Genomic DNA, 22,542 nt, shown 5'->3' with positions numbered 1-22,542 from the left:
ACCCACTTGTATTTTCCTACAAAAGCAAGTTGCACAATTATTTTAAATAAATAATTTATTTAAATCACCTTTATCCTCCACCCACTTGTATTTTCCTACAAAAGCAAGTTGCACAACTATTTTAAATAAATTATTTATTTAAAATCCTATTTATCCTCACCCACTTGAAACCTTTAATGGTTTCCCTTAAAGTATTCAAACTTGATGGCTTTAAAGTCTTCAAACTTGATGGCTTCCTTCTATAGTCTTCTTAAAGACTTTAATGGTTTTCCTTAAAGTCTTCAAGCCTTTAATGGTTTCCCTCAAAGTCTTCAAGCATTTTAAATGCTTTATCTTCTTTTTCTCATTTAAATAAATTAATATTTATTTAAATATTTATCCAAATTCAACTTACACCATTTAATTGAAATAAATGATTTTATTTTAATTGAAAATACCAAAATTTCTCCCACTTGCATTTTCCTACAAAATCCACTTGTATGCCTAAACCCCTTCTAAATTCTTCTAAACCCTTCCTAATTAGCCTAATCCATCCCCTAAATATTGTCACATTCCTAAGCAAATTGGAGTCACTTCTCAAAGACTCCAAAGTCTTTGAAAAGCAATTAATGCTTTGTGTGTTCAACAAATTAACCCTCAAAGTCTTGGATAACCTTTGAAAGCTTTCAACCTTCAACCACTAAATGGCTCAAAGTCTTTGAAAACCATTGAAGGCTTCCAACCTTCAACCACTTAATCCCCAAAGTCTCCAATAACCATTAATGGTTACCTCAAACCCTCCCACATGGTTAAAACATTTGTTTTGACTCAACCTCTACCCAACCCAAGGGTCTCATCAAGCCTTTAATGCTTTGACCATGATTATCTCTTAATCATTTGCACAAAGGTTTATCCTTGCATTAACTCCTAATCCAGTGGGTAATCCTAATTTAGACTTGACCCTTACCTTCTAGATAACCATGAGGTCTTCTCAGGCTTTTAATGCCTCCAACCTCTTCTCTCAACCCAATCCTATGTTGACACTTGTCACCATTTTATTGGTGCCAATTGTGCACATGGATCCCCAACTTTCAAGCTTGGCCCTTGATTAAACCATTCAATCTTAACCCTTCATTTCCCCATTTCTTCTATAAATAGAACCCTTCTCCTCAAGCAAAAGGAGAAGCATTTTAGAGTATTGTTGTTATACTGGCATTAGCATAGAGCTTTTTCATAGCATCACTATCTACTCTAGCATAGTATTTAGCTTTTCATTTCATATTTGAAGCTTAGTATTAAATCTCAATCCTCCATAAGCATCCATAGTGCAAAAAGCTGCTGAGAGCTACACTCATTTGGGACTTGGAGAGGAGAGGAACAAGGGAGGAGCAACTATGAGCATCTTGATTAGCTATTTCATTTTATGTTTATATGCTTTCTATTTCATGCTTAATATCTCTCTTGATATGCCTGTTTAGGATAATCTTTTGTTGCTAACACTAACGTTTGTTTCTTGTGCTCTTGTGTGTGTTGCCATCAAACAGATTTTCTAATCCCTTTTGCAGAGCATCATTTGGTGAACCCGACGTGAATCCAAACACCAAAAAGATCAATTTTTTTTTTTAACCAATAACATGTTTGAATGTTGAAAATGTCACACAGGTTGCGATTTTGACACTGTTTTGGTGCGTTTGGCATTATTTTGGCGCTATTCCCCCTGTTTCAGTGCTTTTCCCTTCTCTGTCTTTCCCTTTCTTTTAATACGTTTGTGTTAAATAGTGCCTCTGTTCAAACGCAGACTAGCGCTATTGTAACAAAACGTTGTACAAATCACCTTGTAACCAAAAAAAAAATAAAAAATTTAGGCTTGTAGAAGCCCACCAAATAGGCAGATTTTACTAACTATTTTTCTCTTTTGTGCAGATTTAAATTAGATTAAAGAGTAGATTTATATTTTTTACTAACTTGTTTTTGAAGTTGGTTTTAAAAATGAATTCACTTTTTATTTTGGTTTAAAATTAACTTCACATTTCAAATTTGGGCTTTTGAAAAAGAATCACACATTTGTTTGGGGCTCTTAAAAAGAATTTCATTGTTCAAAGGTAAAAAGAACCACAAACTTATACAAAAACAACTTTATTTTTTTTTTTGCAAGTTAGGAAACAAACTTCGTTTTGGTGCTTAAAATCAACAAGGCAAATTTTATTTCTTGCATCAAGATAAAACTCACAATCCACACTTCCATTTTTGGTGCAAATAAAATTCACAATCAACTTGTCTCATTTTTAAAGCAATCTTACTTCATGCAAACGTGTTTTTCATTAAGTTGACCAGGATTTTCAAATTCTAGTTTACTCAAACAATTGCCTTTGAAAATTAAAAAGAACACCATGATTGTTGGAGCAACATCTCCAAATAGTTAGATCACATTGCAATGATAGATTAAAAAGAACAAGTGTTTTTTGTGCTTGGCACACTTGTGCAAAGAGTTGGTCGAGTGGTCCTACTTCTAACACACACTATCCTCTCCCTTGGCTTTCGTGGTCCTAGGTGCAAGAGAAAAGTGTTAGTAACACTCAAAATTTTATCTTTTTAAGAGAGGCCTGCCAAGAGACACATCACTCTTGGGAACGACCTTGAGCGGTAAATCCTTCGAGCCGCTATAGAAATCAGGTGTGAGCGAAAGCTGTAGCCTTGGGTATAGCTGTTCCTACAGTGTAACTGGCCGAAAGGACAAATGGGCCCCACCACCAGTTACAAGGCTCTTAAGTGAGTCACTGCAGAATGAACTTATGTCCAAAAACATCGAACATGACTAAACACCTTTAAGTAGTAGCCCACCCATTCTATTGATTGAGGATATTTGCGATATAATTTAGTGCAAGAGCATAGATGGTTTTGCTCCCAAGATACTCACCATACATATTTCCTTGAGTAGAAACATAGCTTTTTGAAAAGTCACTTGTGGCTTGATAAAAGTGGTGACTCCCCCATCATAGGGATCATCTATTTGTTATGCTCGTGCAAGACTTAGTATATCACATCCTTACCTGCCACGGCGGGATTCATAAGGTATGTAGTACCAAAGTCGAAGAAATATCAAGATGTGGGCTAAATTTATCACAACTGGCCATTTGACCTTAGGGATAAAAAGTGTTTGAAGTGTGTTCGTTTTACAGACCTAGTGCGAATTGAGCCGACTTCAGGCTTTGGAAATACACCTTAAAATAAATCTAAAGGAAGGGTCAAAAACAAGTCCAAGGATTGGGTTGATCTAGACCCATACTCATTTGTGCCTTTGAGGCTACAATCTTGTGTTTGTGTGCTTGCTTTGTTTTCTTGTCAAAGAAAAATCAGAAAATCAATCCCAAAAACAAAGTATTCATCCAACATCTGTCAACACAACCAAAAATACCAAAAACAAAGTGCAAACAAACAAAGAGTCAAAAATTTATGACCATTCTTCACATCTTGCGAAAGAAGAAGTGTCATCAGAATATTACCTTGAAAAGAAGACCATTAAGCTCAAAGGCTTTGATCAAAAGGAGGAAATTCTTCTATCTCAATAGACAAATCTTTGTCTCACATAGAGTCTTTCTACATCGCATGCGTCTCTATCTTCAAGGTAAAACAAACGAGTTTGATTCCGAATCATTGAACCGCAGAGCTTTTATGCAATATAGAGCTCTGAGTTATCACAAAAATCAAGGAGGAAAGATTAATCCCAACTTCTTCCCAAACATCTGTATCACCTAGAACACAGCTCGAGAAATGCCACCAACGCCTGAAAGGGAAGAAGTAGAGTTTGTTCCATTTGTAACACAAAGTTTTTATTAAAGTTGAAAACAAAACATCCATCATCTCATTCATACATCATTTTTCCATCATCAATTCATCCCAAAACTCTCAAAACATTAAGAGGTTCTTGTCCCAAGATTCCTTTTTTAGATATTGCTTGAAATCAAACACATCACATCACTTTTAGATTGTTTCTACATCTAGGATAAGCTCATCCTAAGAGACACATCTACGCAGGTTAAAACTAGTTCATGAGTGAATCCTCTCATTGCTAGGTAGTCAAAATCTGTAACACATCTCAGATTTCTCTACACCTTATCACATCCAAACTCATCAAAACAAACAAGCAATTCAAAGAAAGAATTCTGGTTACATTTACCTTTAGAGTGCTAGAGATCTACAATCCACTAATCATCCATCTTTCATCGAACAACTCATCATCATCTTCAATCAACTTCAACACAAACTTGCAAACAAAATGGCTCAAACCCGATCGCAATCAAGGCAACGAGAAATAGAAATTGAGGAAGAAGAGGACAACCTCAATGAATTTCAAGAAGCACTTGGAGGAAATGTAAATGATGAAAACCCAAGTACTCCCACTCCTTCAACAATCGAAAGGGTTCAACATAACCCTCACTTTAACAGATTATTTGATGAAATTCTCAGGAGCAATGCGGATGCTCACTTCTTAAGACTTGCTCAAGAAGGAGCCAAACTCCCCTCAGACTTTGATCTTGCCCAATTAAGACAAGCATCAGAAAGACAAAGTCGCCATGAGGAGGAAAGACGTAGAGATCCCATCAGATATAACATCCCTCGAGGTAACCCACCACCTCCTCCTCCAAATGAAATGGAGATGTTGCGGCAACAAGTCGCGAATCTCGCCCAACAACTTCATAGTGGTGTTAAGACCAATCAATTTTCACTTAACGACATCTGTCCCTATCCGTTTGATAGGAATCTTTATATGCCACCCTTTCCACGCGGGTTTGAAACACCCAAATTTGAAAAATATAGAGGAAAGGGGGATCCCCGTGATCATGTCCAAGAATTTCATTCTGCTTGTCTTGAAGTAGCTTATGAGGACACATACCTAATGCACCTTTTTCCCCAAAGCTTGGGAGGAACAACCACATCATGGTTTTCCCGACTTCCAGGTGGCATTAGAACATTTGAGGAACTCATCCAGAAGTTCCTATCTCATTACTCTTATAATATTGAACGCGACATCACCATGGCTGATCTATGCAACACCAAACAAAAACCAGGTGAATTATTCGCAGTATTCCTGCAACGATGGCGCCAAATGTCTAGCAGACGTTCTCTTCAGTTACCTGAACGAGAACTAGTGGAAATTTTCATTTCCAACTTAAACGAAGAAATGGAATTTCACCTGGATGTCAAAGACACAGACTCTTTTAACGATATGATCACCAAGGGTATAAAATGTGAAAGGGCACTCATCAAAAAAGGACTCATCAAAATCTTTAATGAACCAAAAGATGCTCCTCGCCCGCGCTTCAATAGCGATAAACCGAACTTCTGGAACAAGAATAAGAATATCGTCAATGATGGAGTTGTGGATGCCAGGACTGTCCAAAATGCACAACCTATGGTTCGGTTTGCAGGACAAAATCCTCCACCTCAAAATAATACACATGGTCCTCCTAATCAAGGTCGCATCACATCTCAAGATGAACCAAGACCTCGTCCACAAAAACAAAAACGCACTTACACTCCCTTAGGGGAACCCATTGAAACAGTGTTGCGACAACTCCTCTCTCAAAATTTGGTCACTCTACCTAAGCTATCAAACTATGAGCCTCAAGTCAAACCAGCATGGTGGAAAGATACTGAACACTATGAGTTCCATCAAGGAAGAGGACACAAGACAAGTAATTGTCACCGATTGAAAGATCTCATTCAAGATCTTATTGATCGAGGAGAAATTGAGATTGAAGGACATGATCCAAAAACGACAAATAATGATCACCTGATGTTCAAGAATCCACTTCCATCACAAGATCAAAGGGGTCCTTCGACGTCCAGTCGAGGTCCTGATACCACTGATTATACGCAAGCTGCGTATAACTACACTGTCAATCACCTGTATTATGCCAGTGAACAAATTGCAACTATCACCTTGAAAAATCCCACCTCAAATTGCAATGTTGTTACACGTCGTGGCAAGGTCACCATAAAGGCAGCTCCACAAGGCACCACCTCCATCCCAAAGCAGTACAATCTTGTGGAACAATTAGACAAAACCCCTGCGCTTATATCCATCTTGGAGCTTTTGCGTCTGTCACCCTCTCATAAAACAATCTTGGATCAAGCACTCCAAGAGGCGTCAGTCCCTGCAAACTTGAACACGGACCAATTTCAAGCCATGGTTGGAAATCTAAAGTCATCACCTTGTCTCACTTTTTCCGAAAGTGACAACTCTTCGTTCCAGCAACCTCATAATGCCTCACTCCACATTGAAGGCTTTGTCAACCAACACAGGATCAAGCGAGTCTTGATCGATAATGGAGCAGGCCTAAACATTTGCACACTACAGTTGGTCACAGCATTGGGATATGCAATAGAATCAGTGGATCCTCGTAAGAAGATCACCATCAAAGCCTATGATGATGCAGAGCGTTCATCCAAAGGAGCTGTGGTACTACCAATCCGAGTGGGCCCTGTGGTAAAGCATATCATTTGTCAGGTTCTGGACCTTCCTCTGCCATATAATCTATTATTAGGGAGACCTTGGATACATGCCATGCAAGCTGTTCCATCTACCTACCATCAATGTATCAAGTTCCCACATAATGGTGCAGAGATCACAATCCTGGGCGATGCAAATCCCTTTGCATTTTGCCATAATATCAGCCATCAACCAGAAATTACTGTTCCTAATAATAGAGAAGCCATTTCCTCCACATCATATATAAATCCCGCCTCTCTTGCCAGTTCAAACACCCCTATGCCCAAGCAAGAAAAGCTAAAGATGAAAGTAGCAGAGGAAGGTCCTGGAGAATATAACTTGAGTCAGCTCTTTTGTGTGGGACAAATGCCCACTTCTCCTAGAACACATGGTAAACCACAGCAGTTGCTCCAGCAACCACTAATCACGCCAGCATGTGCCTTAACGCCTTTCATCCTTGGAAAGAGTCAAGAGGAAGAAACACAAGATGAGGACCTAGTGGACTGGATCTATAAAGATCCCATCACCACTGACAAACCGCAAGTTACACTTCCTACGGAACAATATGGCAAAGGCCTCCTCATTATGCAAAGAATGGGATATGATGGTCAGAGTGCTTTGGGATACTGCAAACAAGGACGACACGAACCTCTACTACCAGAATTCAAGCCCAAAGGTAATACAAGCCTTGGCTTTGAAAAAGAGATCCTTCCTAAACTCAGATTCAAAGGAAAACCCAGCAAACCATTTTGCCCACCTACTGCAAAGAGGATACCTTTCATAATCAAAGCACCATCAAGAACTATCCCCACTGCCCCCTCAAGGCTCAAAAATCCACCATCACCAATGTCACTCATCCCATCAAACGAACCAGTAATCCTATCAGCAACACCATTTGTAGCAGCAACTATATTGGAACCCGCAGCAGCATCTATGGCACCAGTAGTTCCAGCAGAAGCCACTGAGTCACCATTACCAATACTTCCAGTGAAAAATCCATTAAACCCCATCACAATTCCTGCAGCACCGATCACTACAAGGATACATAAACCAATCACACCTGCCGTGTTTAACTCCAAAGACATCCCAGTATGGTATAGCAATCGGATGCTGGAGAGTGATTCAGAGACCGACTCACATGAGTGGGAATTCGATTCAGTGCAACTTAACACTTCAGATGAGGAAGACACATCACCACCTCCACCCCGCAAAGACATCCCTGTTTATGGAGAAGCACAGATAAAGACCACTTGGGTACCTGAGCTGGAAACATCTTCCACAGACCCTATGTCTCATCCTACGCCTGATTCTGACAGGGAGAGTACCATCAACGACCTTCACCACACTGTCTTAACCCTCACTGATACATCTCCCGCACTTAACTTAATCGATGAAGTAATGCCCATTATCCACCCTAAACTCATCGAATGGAACCAACCAAATCCCCCATGTCTTGACCTCTTCCAAAATGATGAGGCTATCATTGACTTTTTGGAATTAAGGGATAATCTACCAAGCGGGGATCACAAAGCTGGATTCGCCATTGAACTTAATAGCGCAGCATACTTCGGGGCGGATGCCAAACCCTTCAGCTACAAAAATATAACATTAAAACATGGATCTTCTAGTGAAAACCACACTGTGGCACTGTTTGATCCAACAAAAGTAAAAAGAAAGAGCGTATCCAACGGTGAAAACCTCTCTGAGGCGCCTGAGGATGAAGGGTTTGACATTCTCCCTGCTAATACACAACAGGAACGATTGACGATTCTCATTGAGGAGACTAAAGAATACAATGTGGGGACTCCTGAAAACCCTCATATCATACATCTGGCATCTCTTCTCACTCCAGAGGAACAGCCTCAATTTATAGAGTTCTTCCAACAGCGTCAGATCAACTTTGCATGGTCATATGCAGACATGCCTGGGCTTGATCCTGATTTAGTCATGCATCATCTCATAGTAGCAAAAGGAGCCAAACCTGTCAAGCAGAAGCTTCGTAAGATGCATCCTCAGATTGCCGTGCTAGTCAAAACAGAACTCAAGAAACTCCTGGATGTTGGTTTCATTAGACCAATTGATTATGCAGAATGGATCTCCAACATTGTACCAGTTGGCAAACCAAAAGGGGGCATCCGCATTTGTACTGACTTCAGAGATCTAAATAAGGCATGTCCTAAGGATGATTTCCCTCTACCAAATATCGACATCATAGTGGATTTGACAGCAGGACATGCCATGCTTTCACTCATGGATGGCTTTTCAGGATACAATCAAATAAAGATCGCACCAGAGGACCAACATAAGACAGCCTTCACATGTCCATGGGGCACATACTGCTGGAATGTAATGCCTTTTGGTCTAAAGAATGCAGGAGCGACCTATCAAAGAGCAATGACCACCATCTTCCATGACATGATGCATACTATGATGGAAGATTATGTGGATGATTTACTAGCAAAATCACTTACTAGAGAAGGACATCTTCACATCTTAGATAAAATCTTTGATAGACTGGAACAATACCATGTTCGACTCAACCCAAAGAAATGTGTCTTCGGAGTGACCTCCGGGAAGCTTCTAGGATACATTGTCTCAAGCAAAGGTATTGAGGTCGATCCAGCAAAGGTTAAGGCAATCATGGACATGCCACCTCCAAAGAATATCAGTCAGCTAAGAACACTACAAGGACGGCTTCAATCCATCTGCAGATTCATTGCACAATTGGCTGATAAGTGTCACCCATTCACACACCTGCTACACAAGAACATACGCTTCCAATGGGATGACAGATGCCAGCAAGCATTTCAGGCACTTAAAGACTATCTCATGAATCCACCCTTGTTGATGCCACCAGATCCAAGTAGACCGTTGTTACTTTATATCTCAGCAACAAGTACAGCACTAGGTGTGCTACTGGCACAACATAATGAAGAAGGTAAAGAGTGTGCTGTTTACTACATCTCTCGCACACTGGTTGGCTATGAACTCAATTACACACCTATTGAGCGAGCTTGCCTAGCAGTAATCCTGGCAGCCACTAAATTGCGGCACTATCTGTTAACACACAAGGTACAACTCATCGCAAAAATTGATCCACTCAAGTATTTACTCAGCAAAGCAGCATTGACAGGTCGTTTGGCCAAATGGGTAATGATTCTAAGTGAATTCGACATTGAGTATGTGGACCGTAAGGCTATCAAAGGGCAAGTTATTGCAGATCAGTTGGCCGATGCACCACTCATAGGCGATCATCCTCTCATTTCCAATTTTCCAGATGAAGAGATATTCATGATCACAGAAGCACAGCCATGGAAACTATATTTTGATGGTTCATACACTAGGCACGGCTCGGGGGCAGGCATTTTATTTATCACACCTCAAGGTGATAGCATCCCGAAGTCTTACAGGCTCACATTTCCATGCACAAACAACATAGCAGAGTATGAGGCTTTGATCACAGGACTCAGATTAGCCATACAATGGAACTTACAAGAACTACAAGTATATGGTGACTCGCAACTGGTCATTCGACAAGCAACAGATGAATATCAGACCAAAGATGATAAACTCATGCCATATAAGCAAATGGTGGACACTCTAAAGACATCATTTACTACTATCACTTTTGAGCAGATACCAAGAGATTAGAATCGAGCTGCTGACGCTATGGCTACTATCGCATCTCTCCTAGATCTTCCACAGAATTCAACACGCTACGAGTTCTTGGTAGAACAGCTTTGGATTCCCGCTTATGATATCCCCAAATCCGAAATGATATGTCGCCTTGTCGGTTCTGAATCCCCATGGTATGGTGAGTTCTACACCTATCTTCGCGATCATACCCCTCCTCCCAACCAATCGAATAACCAACGAAAAACCTTCATTCGCCAAACTGCTCGATATACCATTATTGCCGAAACCCTATACCGACGTAGTCTTGATGGTACTCTCCTTCGATGTCTGGAACAAGATGAGATAACAAAGGCTTTGGAAGAGGTGCATGAAGGAATTTGCGGGACTCACTCAAGTGGTCCGTCACTAGCCAATAAACTCATGCGAGCTGGATACTATTGGCCATCTATGGAAAAGGATTCCTACTACTTTGTCAGGAAATGCAAGAAATGTCAAGTTCATGGTGACCTGATACATGCACCGGCCCAGGAACTGCAACCAATCACAACACCATGGCCTTTTTGTCAATGGGGTCTTGATCTTGTGGGTAAAATCCATCCATCTTCATCCAATGGCCATAAATTCATTATTACCGCCACCGAATATTTCACCAAGTGGATCGAAGCTGTTCCACTTACCCAAGTCACCGGCAAGCAGATCGCCTCATTCATCCTCAATTACATCATCTGCCGGTATGGTGTGCCCATGTCCATTGTCACAGATAACGGTCTTCCTTTCAAAATTCAGGATGTCCGTGAGCTTTGTGAGAAATTTCATATCCAACACCGCTTTTCCACTCCCTATTACCCACAAGGCAATGGTCAGGCCGAAGCATCCAATAAAAACATATTGAGGATCCTAAAGAAGACAGTCAATGATGCCGGTCGTGATTGGCATGTTCAATTGAATCCAGCGCTATGGGCATATCGAACTAGCATTCGGACCCCTACAGGTGCAACTCCTTATTCATTGGTCTATGGTGCTGAAGCTATCTTACCTATTGAGGTCGAGATACCATCCTTACGAGTTTCATTGCACAATCTCATCGATGATGAAGCATACAGAGTATCTCGTCTTCAGGACTTAGAGTTACTAGATGAGAAGCGACAAGCTGCATACAACCATCTCAAAGCCTATCAGCAGCGCATGAGTAGAAGCTACAATCACCGAGTTAGACCTCGTACATTTGAGGTAGGTGATCTTGTTCTTCGAGAAAATCCTCGCAACCAACCAAACAGAGAACATCAAGGCAAGTTTGAATCAAACTGGTTGGGCCCATATGTTGTCACTGCTGTATTCGGGTCCGGGGCATATCAGTTGGCTACATCAGACGGAGAACCGCTCGCAGATCCAATCAATAGCATGCACCTCACACGGTTTTATACCTAAGGTATACATATCAGATAATATCAAAAACATTCAGAAAATGTCCTAAAGAAAATACAAAACCATTCAAAACAAAAAAAAAGTAAAAAAAAATCATGCATCCAAACGGTGAACAACCACTCCGGTGGCACCTTGGGTAAGTGCGATGGTGAAAACCTGGCAAATAGGCGCCACTCGTAAAGGCAATGGCTCCAGTATCTTTCAGGCTCGTTGCGATCACATTCATACATACACACATCCATCCATCTAACCATGGCTTGTTATTTTATCTGTCATCCAAGAAAGTACTTCATGCGTCTAGCATCCCGCTTTTTCATAAATCATGTCCAACTTGGGGGCAATGCCCTTACAATCTAGATGATGGAAGTGGATTCTACATTACTGGTGATTCATTGGCAAAAACATTCAAAAATGTCTCGCAAAATACAAAAACATTCAAAAATGTCTCGCAAAATACAAAAACATTCAAAAATGTCTCGCAAAATACAAAAACATTCAAAAATGACTCACAAAATCCACAAATATTCAAAAACTATTACACAAAATCCAAAAACATCGGAAAAACCATCGAAAATCACCCAAAAACATGACAACACCTTGTACATATTCATCCGATCAGATACAAAACAAACATTGACAAAATACTCACACAAATGACCACTTATCACTCGACCAACACAATCAACATCAACAATCCAAACTGTCTTAAACAAGGATGCATCCTTCCTTATCAAAACAAAGACAAGATGACATTTTCTTTGACAAGAAAATTATGTTAAGCTATCAAATACTTGGTTGATTTATGAGTACAATCATTTGTTTATCTGTATCGGGATCTTTCAGCATTGTTTTGTATCGTTTGCGCATTATTTCCGATGAAGTACTGGGGCATGTACTAATGGTGTCTACGTGGGAAGTTCACCAAGCTACATGATCTTATGCAAAATGCAGTCATAGATCATTACGGCTTGCTGACTACAGCGTATACCTCGACCATATGAGCATGAACCATTACCAAGGATCCATATTCTTTTATTCTTTATGTATATACTATTTGTTTACAGGTACAATGCTCATTCTTTGGTTCCTCCTCATCCAATTTGGATAAAGGTTTTTATTTCTTAGTACGGTATGCACTTGTCTCAGGATATGATCAGCCTAAGATCAAGGAGGACGATCCAAGTCATGCATGAACGGAGATAATCCTTGTCTGTTCTGCAAGCAATACTCAGGTCAACTTGATCCATTATATCAAGTTGCTTGTATTAACTTGCTATATAAAATCCATGTAAGAAATACTCTGGTCATCTTGAATCTTTATGTCAAGTTGCTTGTATTTTCTTACAACATTTTAAAGCTCAATGATGAAAAATAAAGCACCATGGATCGTCATTCCATCTCATCTGTATATATTGCATTTTGTTGCATTCCATCCATCCATACATTCATAATAGCTGCATATCATGCATACGTAGTCATAATAATGCATACTCTATTTTCCTCTTCTTCCATAGGAATGAGTCATAGGTTTTCCATATCTTCTATCTAACATCAAATCCCCCCTCACCCTCCCTATCTTGATCATCAACATCATCCTAATCCCTTCATCGCTTCCCATCCTCACTCATCCACAAAATTAAGCCAGTTACTCTGTCTACACAGATACATCGACTCCCACACACCTAGACTATCAACAGATACTCTCATCAAGTATCTTCGGGTCTCAACAGGTAATCGATTATGGTAATCCTAGACTACATCAGGCATTTATCATAATGACCTAGTCTCAACGGGGCTACCATGATTCCCCACAACCATCCATCACACACACATTATCAATTGATCAAACCAATCAAACACAATCCAACGGACAATTACATCAATTGTCTACGTCTCAACGAGTATTTTGCTTCATATACCTTGACTTCATCGGGCAATTACATCAATTGTCTAAGTCACCATCAGGTCACTTTGATTCACTTACTCAGACTTTATCATGTCCAAGCGACCAACTGACATCAACTGTCACGCTTTGACTTGACCGGGGCAATTCAACCGATTGCACCAGATTGTCTAACCAATTTTGATCAATTGTATAGCATCAATCAAAACCCCACACTACATCTGCTATGTATCTCTTGCATGACCTCAGGGTACTCGCTGGCTTGTTGTTTCTTCATATTCACTCCATTTTCTCCCATTCTTTCATCATTAGTTCTAATTTCTTCTATTCTACCTCCCCTCCACTTTTCATTCTTTTTCGAGAGATCGCCCGATTTTTCAAAAAAATTCGGCCCATCTCTCGAGGGGGCATACCACCCATTAAATTTATATTTTATGGGGCATTTCTTCACACCTATTTTTCTTTCTTTGAAACGATGCGATAAACTGCACCGTCTCAAAGAGGGGCAAATGTAGTCACATAAATCTGTCCACTTAATTAAATAAATACTTAGTATTTATTTGATTATTTAACCATCAATTAATAATTAATTAAATTAATATTTAATTAATTCATCTTAACCCTCTTCTCCTATTAATTAAATAAATTATTCAATTTATTTGATTTAATTCACTTAACCAAATTCAGACCATTAATTAAATAAATAAATCATATTTATTTAATTAAATAATCTCTCACATTTAAATAAATTAATATTTATTTAAATCCCCCAAAATCCCACCTCTCACATTTAAATAAATTAACATTTATTTAAATCACCTTTATCCTCTACCCACTTGCATTTTCCTACAAATGCAAGTTGCACAATTATTTTAAATAAATAATTTATTTAAATCACCTTTATCCTCCACCCACTTGTATTTTCCTACAAAAGCAAGTTGCACAATTATTTTAAATAAATAATTTATTTAAATCACCTTTATCCTCCACCCACTTGTATTTTCCTACAAAAGCAAGTTGCACAACTATTTTAAATAAATTATTTATTTAAAATCCTATTTATCCTCACCCACTTGAAACCTTTAATGGTTTCCCTTAAAGTATTCAAACTTGATGGCTTTAAAGTCTTCAAACTTGATGGCTTCCTTCTATAGTCTTCTTAAAGACTTTAATGGTTTTCCTTAAAGTCTTCAAGCCTTTAATGGTTTCCCTCAAAGTCTTCAAGCATTTTAAATGCTTTATCTTCTTTTTCTCATTTAAATAAATTAATATTTATTTAAATATTTATCCAAATTCAACTTACACCATTTAATTGAAATAAATGATTTTATTTTAATTGAAAATACCAAAATTTCTCCCACTTGCATTTTCCTACAAAATCCACTTGTATGCCTAAACCCCTTCTAAATTCTTCTAAACCCTTCCTAATTAGCCTAATCCATCCCCTAAATATTGTCACATTCCTAAGCAAATTGGAGTCACTTCTCAAAGACTCCAAAGTCTTTGAAAAGCAATTAATGCTTTGTGTGTTCAACAAATTAACCCTCAAAGTCTTGGATAACCTTTGAAAGCTTTCAACCTTCAACCACTAAATGGCTCAAAGTCTTTGAAAACCATTGAAGGCTTCCAACCTTCAACCACTTAATCCCCAAAGTCTCCAATAACCATTAATGGTTACCTCAAACCCTCCCACATGGTTAAAACATTTGTTTTGACTCAACCTCTACCCAACCCAAGGGTCTCATCAAGCCTTTAATGCTTTGACCATGATTATCTCTTAATCATTTGCACAAAGGTTTATCCTTGCATTAACTCCTAATCCAGTGGGTAATCCTAATTTAGACTTGACCCTTACCTTCTAGATAACCATGAGGTCTTCTCAGGCTTTTAATGCCTCCAACCTCTTCTCTCAACCCAATCCTATGTTGACACTTGTCACCATTTTATTGGTGCCAATTGTGCACATGGATCCCCAACTTTCAAGCTTGGCCCTTGATTAAACCATTCAATCTTAACCCTTCATTTCCCCATTTCTTCTATAAATAGAACCCTTCTCCTCAAGCAAAAGGAGAAGCATTTTAGAGTATTGTTGTTATACTGGCATTAGCATAGAGCTTTTTCATAGCATCACTATCTACTCTAGCATAGTATTTAGCTTTTCATTTCATATTTGAAGCTTAGTATTAAATCTCAATCCTCCATAAGCATCCATAGTGCAAAAAGCTGCTGAGAGCTACACTCATTTGGGACTTGGAGAGGAGAGGAACAAGGGAGGAGCAACTATGAGCATCTTGATTAGCTATTTCATTTTATGTTTATATGCTTTCTATTTCATGCTTAATATCTCTCTTGATATGCCTGTTTAGGATAATCTTTTGTTGCTAACACTAACGTTTGTTTCTTGTGCTCTTGTGTGTGTTGCCATCAAACAGATTTTCTAATCCTTTTTGCAGAGCATCAGTATGTATGTATGTATGTATATTTATGCATATGTATATATGTGTGTGTTTATGTATATATATATACTAGAGGGTCTAGTTATTTAACTTATTGGCTTTGCACCTAAAGTCATGGGTGGTTATTTAAAAAGAGAAAGTAATAATTTTTTTTATTATTCTTATACTATTGTATTTTAATTATTATATTATTAATATATGATAATTATATACTAATGAATACATGGTATATTAAATATAATTCAAAAATTAGGTATTATAATATAATAATTTAAATATAATATTATTTTTATAAATTTGTATATATTTAGTATTATGTTATTGTTATTTAATAATTTATTATAAACATTAGCACTTTTTTTAATTTATGTTTTATATATTATATATGTTTATTGTTATATAGATCTTTAAACAATTTAAATTGAGAGTCTAAATAATTTGTTAAATATTTGCTTAGATGATTTGTTAAGTAAATGTTTGGTGGATGTGTAAAATAAATGTTAGGGGGCTTGAGTCTCCTGATAGAAAGTTTGTTATTAAACGTTTAATTAATTCGTTTCAGTCTATAGATTTTCTTATGATGCAAGAAATTAAGGCTACTGGATTCATGCTTGAATCTAATCTCAAATTCATATGGAAAGATGCCATTAAATTGTTTACTAAGCATGATAGGGGAAGAGGTGGTATTGCCCTTCTTATTAACCCTAAATGGGAAAAGTACATCTCTGAGAATGGTTGTTCCCCTTGTCAGAGAGCTGTCTGGTGTACTTTCCAATAGGATGATTATTGTTTTGGCATTTGCTCTATATATGCCTCGAATGACCCTAAAGAAAGATGTGATTTGTGGGATTGGTTGAGTTTTCTTCCTGATATACCTTGGTTCTTTGGAGGTGATTTTAACATGATTGAGTCTCAGGATGATAAGACTGGGGGCAACCCCTTCCACTGGAAAGATAAGGAGAAGTTCCACTGGAACAATTTCTTAAACTCTAAATATCTTTTTGATCCTATTGCGGGTAATAGGAATGATAACCCTGGTATTTGGCACACTTGGTGCAATTTCCAGCAAGGCCAGGCTAGAATTTACTCTAGGCTTGATCGTTTTTATGCTGATAAACATTTTTTCTCTTTCCCCCCTGATAGGTTTGGTAATATTGTCCAGGTTACTGCCACTACTTTGTCTGATCATCACCCTATTTTCACCAGGGTCAATTTTATCAAGGCCCCCCTTCACAATAAGGTCTCCTCTCATAAGTTTATATTGAACTCTAGCCTTCTTAAGGATGAAGATGTCCTTGCGGCCATCCAAATCATTAGAGGCATCAATAAAGTTAATCTTCCGCATTTATCTAACCTGGATAGATGGAACCTCAACCTTCCTGCTTGGAAGTGCTTCCTTCAAACTATTGGCCAAAAGAGGGCTAAAGATTATAGGTTTGTCGAGAAGCAGCTGAGCAATGATCTCCAGAGTGCTGAAAGCAGTATTCAAGAGAACTCTTCAAATTTTGATCTCCTGTCTCAAGTTATGGTGGCTAAGGACGCTCTTAGAAAGCATCAAGAGGTTAAGATTCAGGGGGCTAAAATCAGATCTAGAGCTCATTGGCTCCAATTCGGAGATCAGGGTTCTAAATTCTTTTTCAATCTCCTTAAACATAAACGGTGTAAAGAATCCATTGATAAGATCTCAGTTGATAATCAGGATATTTCTGATCCTGAGGTTATCACTCAAGATTTTGCTGATTATTATAAGACTCTTTTCACCTCTGAGGACTCCAAGGAGGCTGAAGATAACAGGAACAAGTGTAAGCCTTTAATCCCTATTAAGTTGGATGCTAATGATGTCTCTTACCTATCTAATCCTATTTCTCTTGAGGAAATTGAGACTGCTATTAAGGCACTCAGTAATGACAAGGCCCCTGGCCCGGATGGGTTTCCTATTGAGTTTTATAAAGCCAACATAAGTTGGATTATTAAAGACCTTCATGATATTTATACTGAAGCTATCTCCAATGGTACTCTGGGCCCGACTATTAACAGTGGTATTATTAAACTCCTCCCTAAGGATGGTGATAAGGCTCTCATAAAAAATTGGAGGCCTATTACTCTTTTGAACGTCTCCTATAAGATTCTTGCCAAAATTTTGGCTCTCAGGTTAGTTGATATCCTCCCTAAATTTGTTTGCAACACCCAAATTGGCTTCATCAAGGGTAGGTACACCCTTGAGAACCTGATTACCAGTTGGGAAGCCATGGATTGGGCCAGATGTTCTCATCAAGATTCTGCCATGCTCCTTCTTGATTTTGAAAAAGCTTACGATAGAATAGAATGGAAGTTTATTATTATGATGATGGAAGCTTTTGGATTCCCCCCATTTTTTTGTAATGCTGTCCAGGTTCTTCTCAAAGACGCCTCTGTTCAGGTTGAAGTTAACAGTTTGCTGTCGACCCCCTTCTGTCTTAAGCGCTCCATTAGGCAGGGTTGCCCATTAGCCCCTGCCCTCTTTGTCATTGCCTCAGAAGCTCTTTTCTATATTCTCAGGGATAACTCTCTTTCCCCTAAAGTCAGAGGTCTGTATCTCCCCAATGATGATGAGCTTATTAATTGTCAGTTTGCTGATGACACTGCTCTTTTTTTTGAACTTGCTGAAAGTAATTTCAAGATCCTTCAAGGTAAGATGGATTTTTTTTGCTCTATTTCTGGTGCTCGCATTTCCCAAGCTAAGTCCATCTGTCTGGGTTGGCATGAACAACCTCCTGACTGGTTTTCCAATTATAGTTTCCAATGGGGGGGGCCCAATAAGATTGTTAAATACCTGGGCATCCCCTTTTCTGTTGAACCTGCTCTCAAGGACATGTGGTCTTGGATTAAGGACAAAATTCATAAGAAGCTCAATAAATGGCATAATAGAACCCTCTCACTAGCTGGCAGAATTCAGGTTTGTCAGAAGATTCTATCCTCATACAGTATATACTACTCTTCTGCTTGGTTATTCAATGATTATCAAATTCTTGAAATTCAAAAGGCTGTCAGACAATTTCTTTGGTCTGACGGTAAAGGTAACAAAAAGTTGCATGCGGTTAAATGGGAATGGTGCCATACCGACAAGATCCTTGGGGGGTTGGGGCTTAAGGACCTCAAAATCCAAGGCATCGCCCTTTCTGCCAAATGGATTTTTCACTCCTTGGAGGGTAACAGTCCTTGGAAGGTGCTTATTAGACATAACATTGAAAGAGGTTGTCCCAAGAAAGCTAAAACTTGGAAAAACCTCCCCTTTAGTGACCTCCTTATTGGTTGTTTCCCTATCATCGTCCAAGGTTCTGTGGTGTTTAAATCTATTTGGAAGGCATGGGACCATGTCAGGGAATTTATCACCAACAAGGACTGTTACAGTAAAAATGGGCTCCATGGTGAAAGATCCATTTGGTGGAATCTTCACCTTAATGGAAAGCCCCTTGCCCTGTCCCAAGGATGCTCTGCTAGGTCTTGGGCTAAGAAAGGTTTAAATCAATTTATTGATCTCTTTGAACAAGATTGCCTTACTCCGTGGGATGAGCTTAAAAGGAAGTATGACATCCCTGATTCTCAAAAGAAGACCTACAATATGATTATTCAAGCCTCTAAGGATCTGCCCAATGTCTGCTTTGTTGACTCTCATAGGCATCTTAAATGTAAATGGCCTGATGGAATTGTTATGACTAGCCTTAAAGCCAAAAATATTTACAGAGTTATTGATCAAAATAAAGATATCATTCTGCATGTTAACAATGTTTGGTACTCCTCTTTTGACTCTAATGTTTGGAAAAAATATTTTGATTACTTATGGAAATCTCCTATTGAGCCAAAAATTAAATGTTTTAAATGGCTTGTTATGTTGGATAGGCTTCCTGTTAAAAGGTTTCATGCTGATTCTGATATATGTAGCCTATGCAGGCTTCCTGATACGGGTAGACACATTCTTTTTTACTGTATTTTTGCTAAAGAGATTTGGAAAATGTTTGGTGTTATTTACCCTATTAATGTTTCTATTATTGACATTGTTACCGGTCATATTACTGGTCTTCATAAGGATGCAAATCTTTTTTGGAGTATGTTGTCTTCTAACATCCTCTGGCAGATCTGGAAATGCAGGAACGAGGAGAGGTACCAAGGTAAGCCAAGGGTTCTTATTGAGTTTTTCCGGAAACTCACGCATTTTAAAATTTTCTTGCAGGTTCAGGCCGCTATGTTGATTGAGAAAGACAAGCTGAAGAGATTCCTGGAAGATGGAACTGCTACCTTCTTCTACTATGAGCTGAAACATGGTTACCTTTGGAGAAGAACGTTGGACGACTTGCATGCCTTTGAGCAGGCGTGTAAAAGACTGCACAGGGAGATCAGTAATATTGGTAATGCCAGAAAAGATGAGTTGTTCATGTTGAATCAAATTCAAGAGCGCAAAAACATAGTCTGGATGGAGGGTCCGCTTGGCTGGATTGCTTGGATGGATGTTCATTCTGAAGTTCTTCATTAGTTGGATGTTCCACCTTTTTTGAGGTTGTTATACTGTTGTTTCTCCGCTGTTGTACATTTGATGTTGTTGTATATTTGATACTCTGCTGTCAGTTGGAGGCTTGGCCTCCTTGTTGATACTCTGATATTCTTCGTTTATATTTGTTGATCCTCTTATATTTAATAGAAAAAAATATTTTATATATTATTAATGTACATTAAAAATTGATAAAATTCAATTTTTCAAGTCAATTAGATTTGAGAAATTTAGAAATTTAGAAATTTAAAAATCATGCATCTTAACTTAAGAAAAAAATTAAGTGTTTAATTACTTTGATAACACTAATAATAAACTTATAATACTAATACAATACAATAAATTAAAACATTGATATTTTAAATAATTAAACACTATTACAACTATTAAAATGCCCCTACTAATGAATCATCTCCACTAATTAACCCCACACATGAAACATATATTGAAGCAAGACAAGATAGGACAGGCCACACCTATATTTAGGGTTAGGTCACGGTAGAGAATGCATATATTTAGGGCAAGATAGACGAAAGGAGGGTATTCCTTTGTGCGTGTATATCCAAGGGATTCTCCTTTCTACGCTCTCCATCTCAGGGATCACATATACTATCTACGGAAATTACAATGGATACTGAGTGCATGGGCGTTATTGAGAACGAAGATGCATGTCTGGACAGATCTGAATTATTGGAAGAGAAGGGAAAGGGTATTGCAGGCAATGACAGGAGTGATGAAGAATCATTTTGGTCTGAATGCCCTGATCACATAATTGAAAGGATGTTTTCGACTCTACCGATGGAGTTCAGTTCTCGATTTCGCATTGTGTGTAAAGAGTGGAATATGCTCTTATCCTCCTGCAGATTTATGTCTCTATTGCCGCAGAGAGATCCATGGTTTCTCCTCTGCAATGAAACGCATGCCGTAGCGTTCTGTTTTCTCACGCAATCATGGAAGACTATTTCACTTTGTTTCTTGCCAAGGCCAACAACTAAAAATCTCTCACAAGGCTATTCACGATTTTGTACTACATCAGGTGCAGGCCTACTGCTAATCGAAATAGCACAGCCTCAGAAAACGTATATGATCTGCAATCCACTTACAGGCGTGTACAGAGATATTCCCGCAGCCATAGCAAAGAATTTCATTGTAATGGCAATAATGGACAACGGGGAATCCTACAAAATTGTGTGTCTGCCAAACGAAGAAACCCCCAGTTGCATACAAATTTACCATTGCTTTGAAATGTCGTGGCGGATTGAAGATAAAATACCTCTGCCCGAAGGGGATTTTCATGTTGTTACCATTCTTTTTGCAAAAGGTCTTCTCATCTGTTGTTTACATCAGATGGAATTTCTGATTTGGGACATGGAATCTAAGCGATCGGAATTCGTGTCTTTTCCAGAGGCGAATCTATCAATTCTCGGGGATATGATAAAGTCATGGATCAGTCAACTAGTTGTTTGTGGGTCGACGATCCTGTTTGTAGTAAGATATTTACAATTTGCTGAAAACTGGAGCACAGTGAACTTTCAGGCGATTGCATGGGAATTGTTTTGGGAGGAGGAGAAGTCGATATGGAGCTGGAAGGAGCTGACAAGAATGCCTTCTAATATGTGTCGTCAATTTATAAAGCCGGATTTTTCAGGTGGAATGGAGCTGTCTGGTACGGAGGGTCAGTTTGTCGGGGTTGGGAATTTTCTGTGTTTCGAAAGTGGGCATAGTAATAGAAAGCTATTTGTCTATAGTTTGTCTGAGAGATGCTGGAGTTAGATCAGACTTCCTCGGACTCTAAGATTTTTTAGGTCTGACTTAGCATTTAGCTTTCAACCTAAGCCAGGCATGAAGATATAAATTTCATCTGAGCAAGAGAATTTTTGGATTGTTTCTTGATAGATTGAATAGATGATTCTATATATTTTAGATTGTATATTAAGGTTGGAATTGTATGGGAAAAATTATGAAAATAAATTTGATAAATTTAAAAGGTTTATTATTTCTTATTTTCAATTGAATTTGAAATATTTTTCTATTAAGATTGTTTAATCTATTTTTCATTTTATTTTGATTTATGGACTTTTCATCAGTACAGTTCTAAACTCTACAACAATTTTTTGCATCAGTA

The 22,542-nt window shown here is 38.4% G+C and overlaps 1 protein-coding gene across 1 annotated transcript; it reads left to right on the top strand.

The window, feature by feature from the left end:
- The first annotated feature begins 21,044 nt into the window (after positions 1-21,044).
- LOC131859202 (F-box only protein 6-like) lies at positions 21,045-22,190 on the top strand. Its single transcript, XM_059212773.1, has one exon. The coding sequence runs from the start codon at positions 21,045-21,047 to the stop codon at positions 22,188-22,190; it is 1,146 nt and encodes a 381-aa protein (XP_059068756.1).
- The last annotated feature ends 352 nt before the right edge of the window (positions 22,191-22,542 follow it).

This window comes from Cryptomeria japonica, chromosome 10 (genome assembly GCF_030272615.1).
Source record: "Cryptomeria japonica chromosome 10, Sugi_1.0, whole genome shotgun sequence".
In the NCBI taxonomy this organism is placed as follows: Eukaryota; Viridiplantae; Streptophyta; class Pinopsida; order Cupressales; family Cupressaceae; genus Cryptomeria; species Cryptomeria japonica.
Note: the sequence above shows the minus strand (reverse complement) of the source record. Positions and strands in the feature narration are given on the sequence as shown.

What these genes read in the sequence shown, in the direction of transcription:
- LOC131859202 (XM_059212773.1), top strand. Translation starts at nt 21,045, where the DNA reads ATGGATACTGAGTGCATGGGCGTTATTGAGAACGAAGATGCATGTCTG.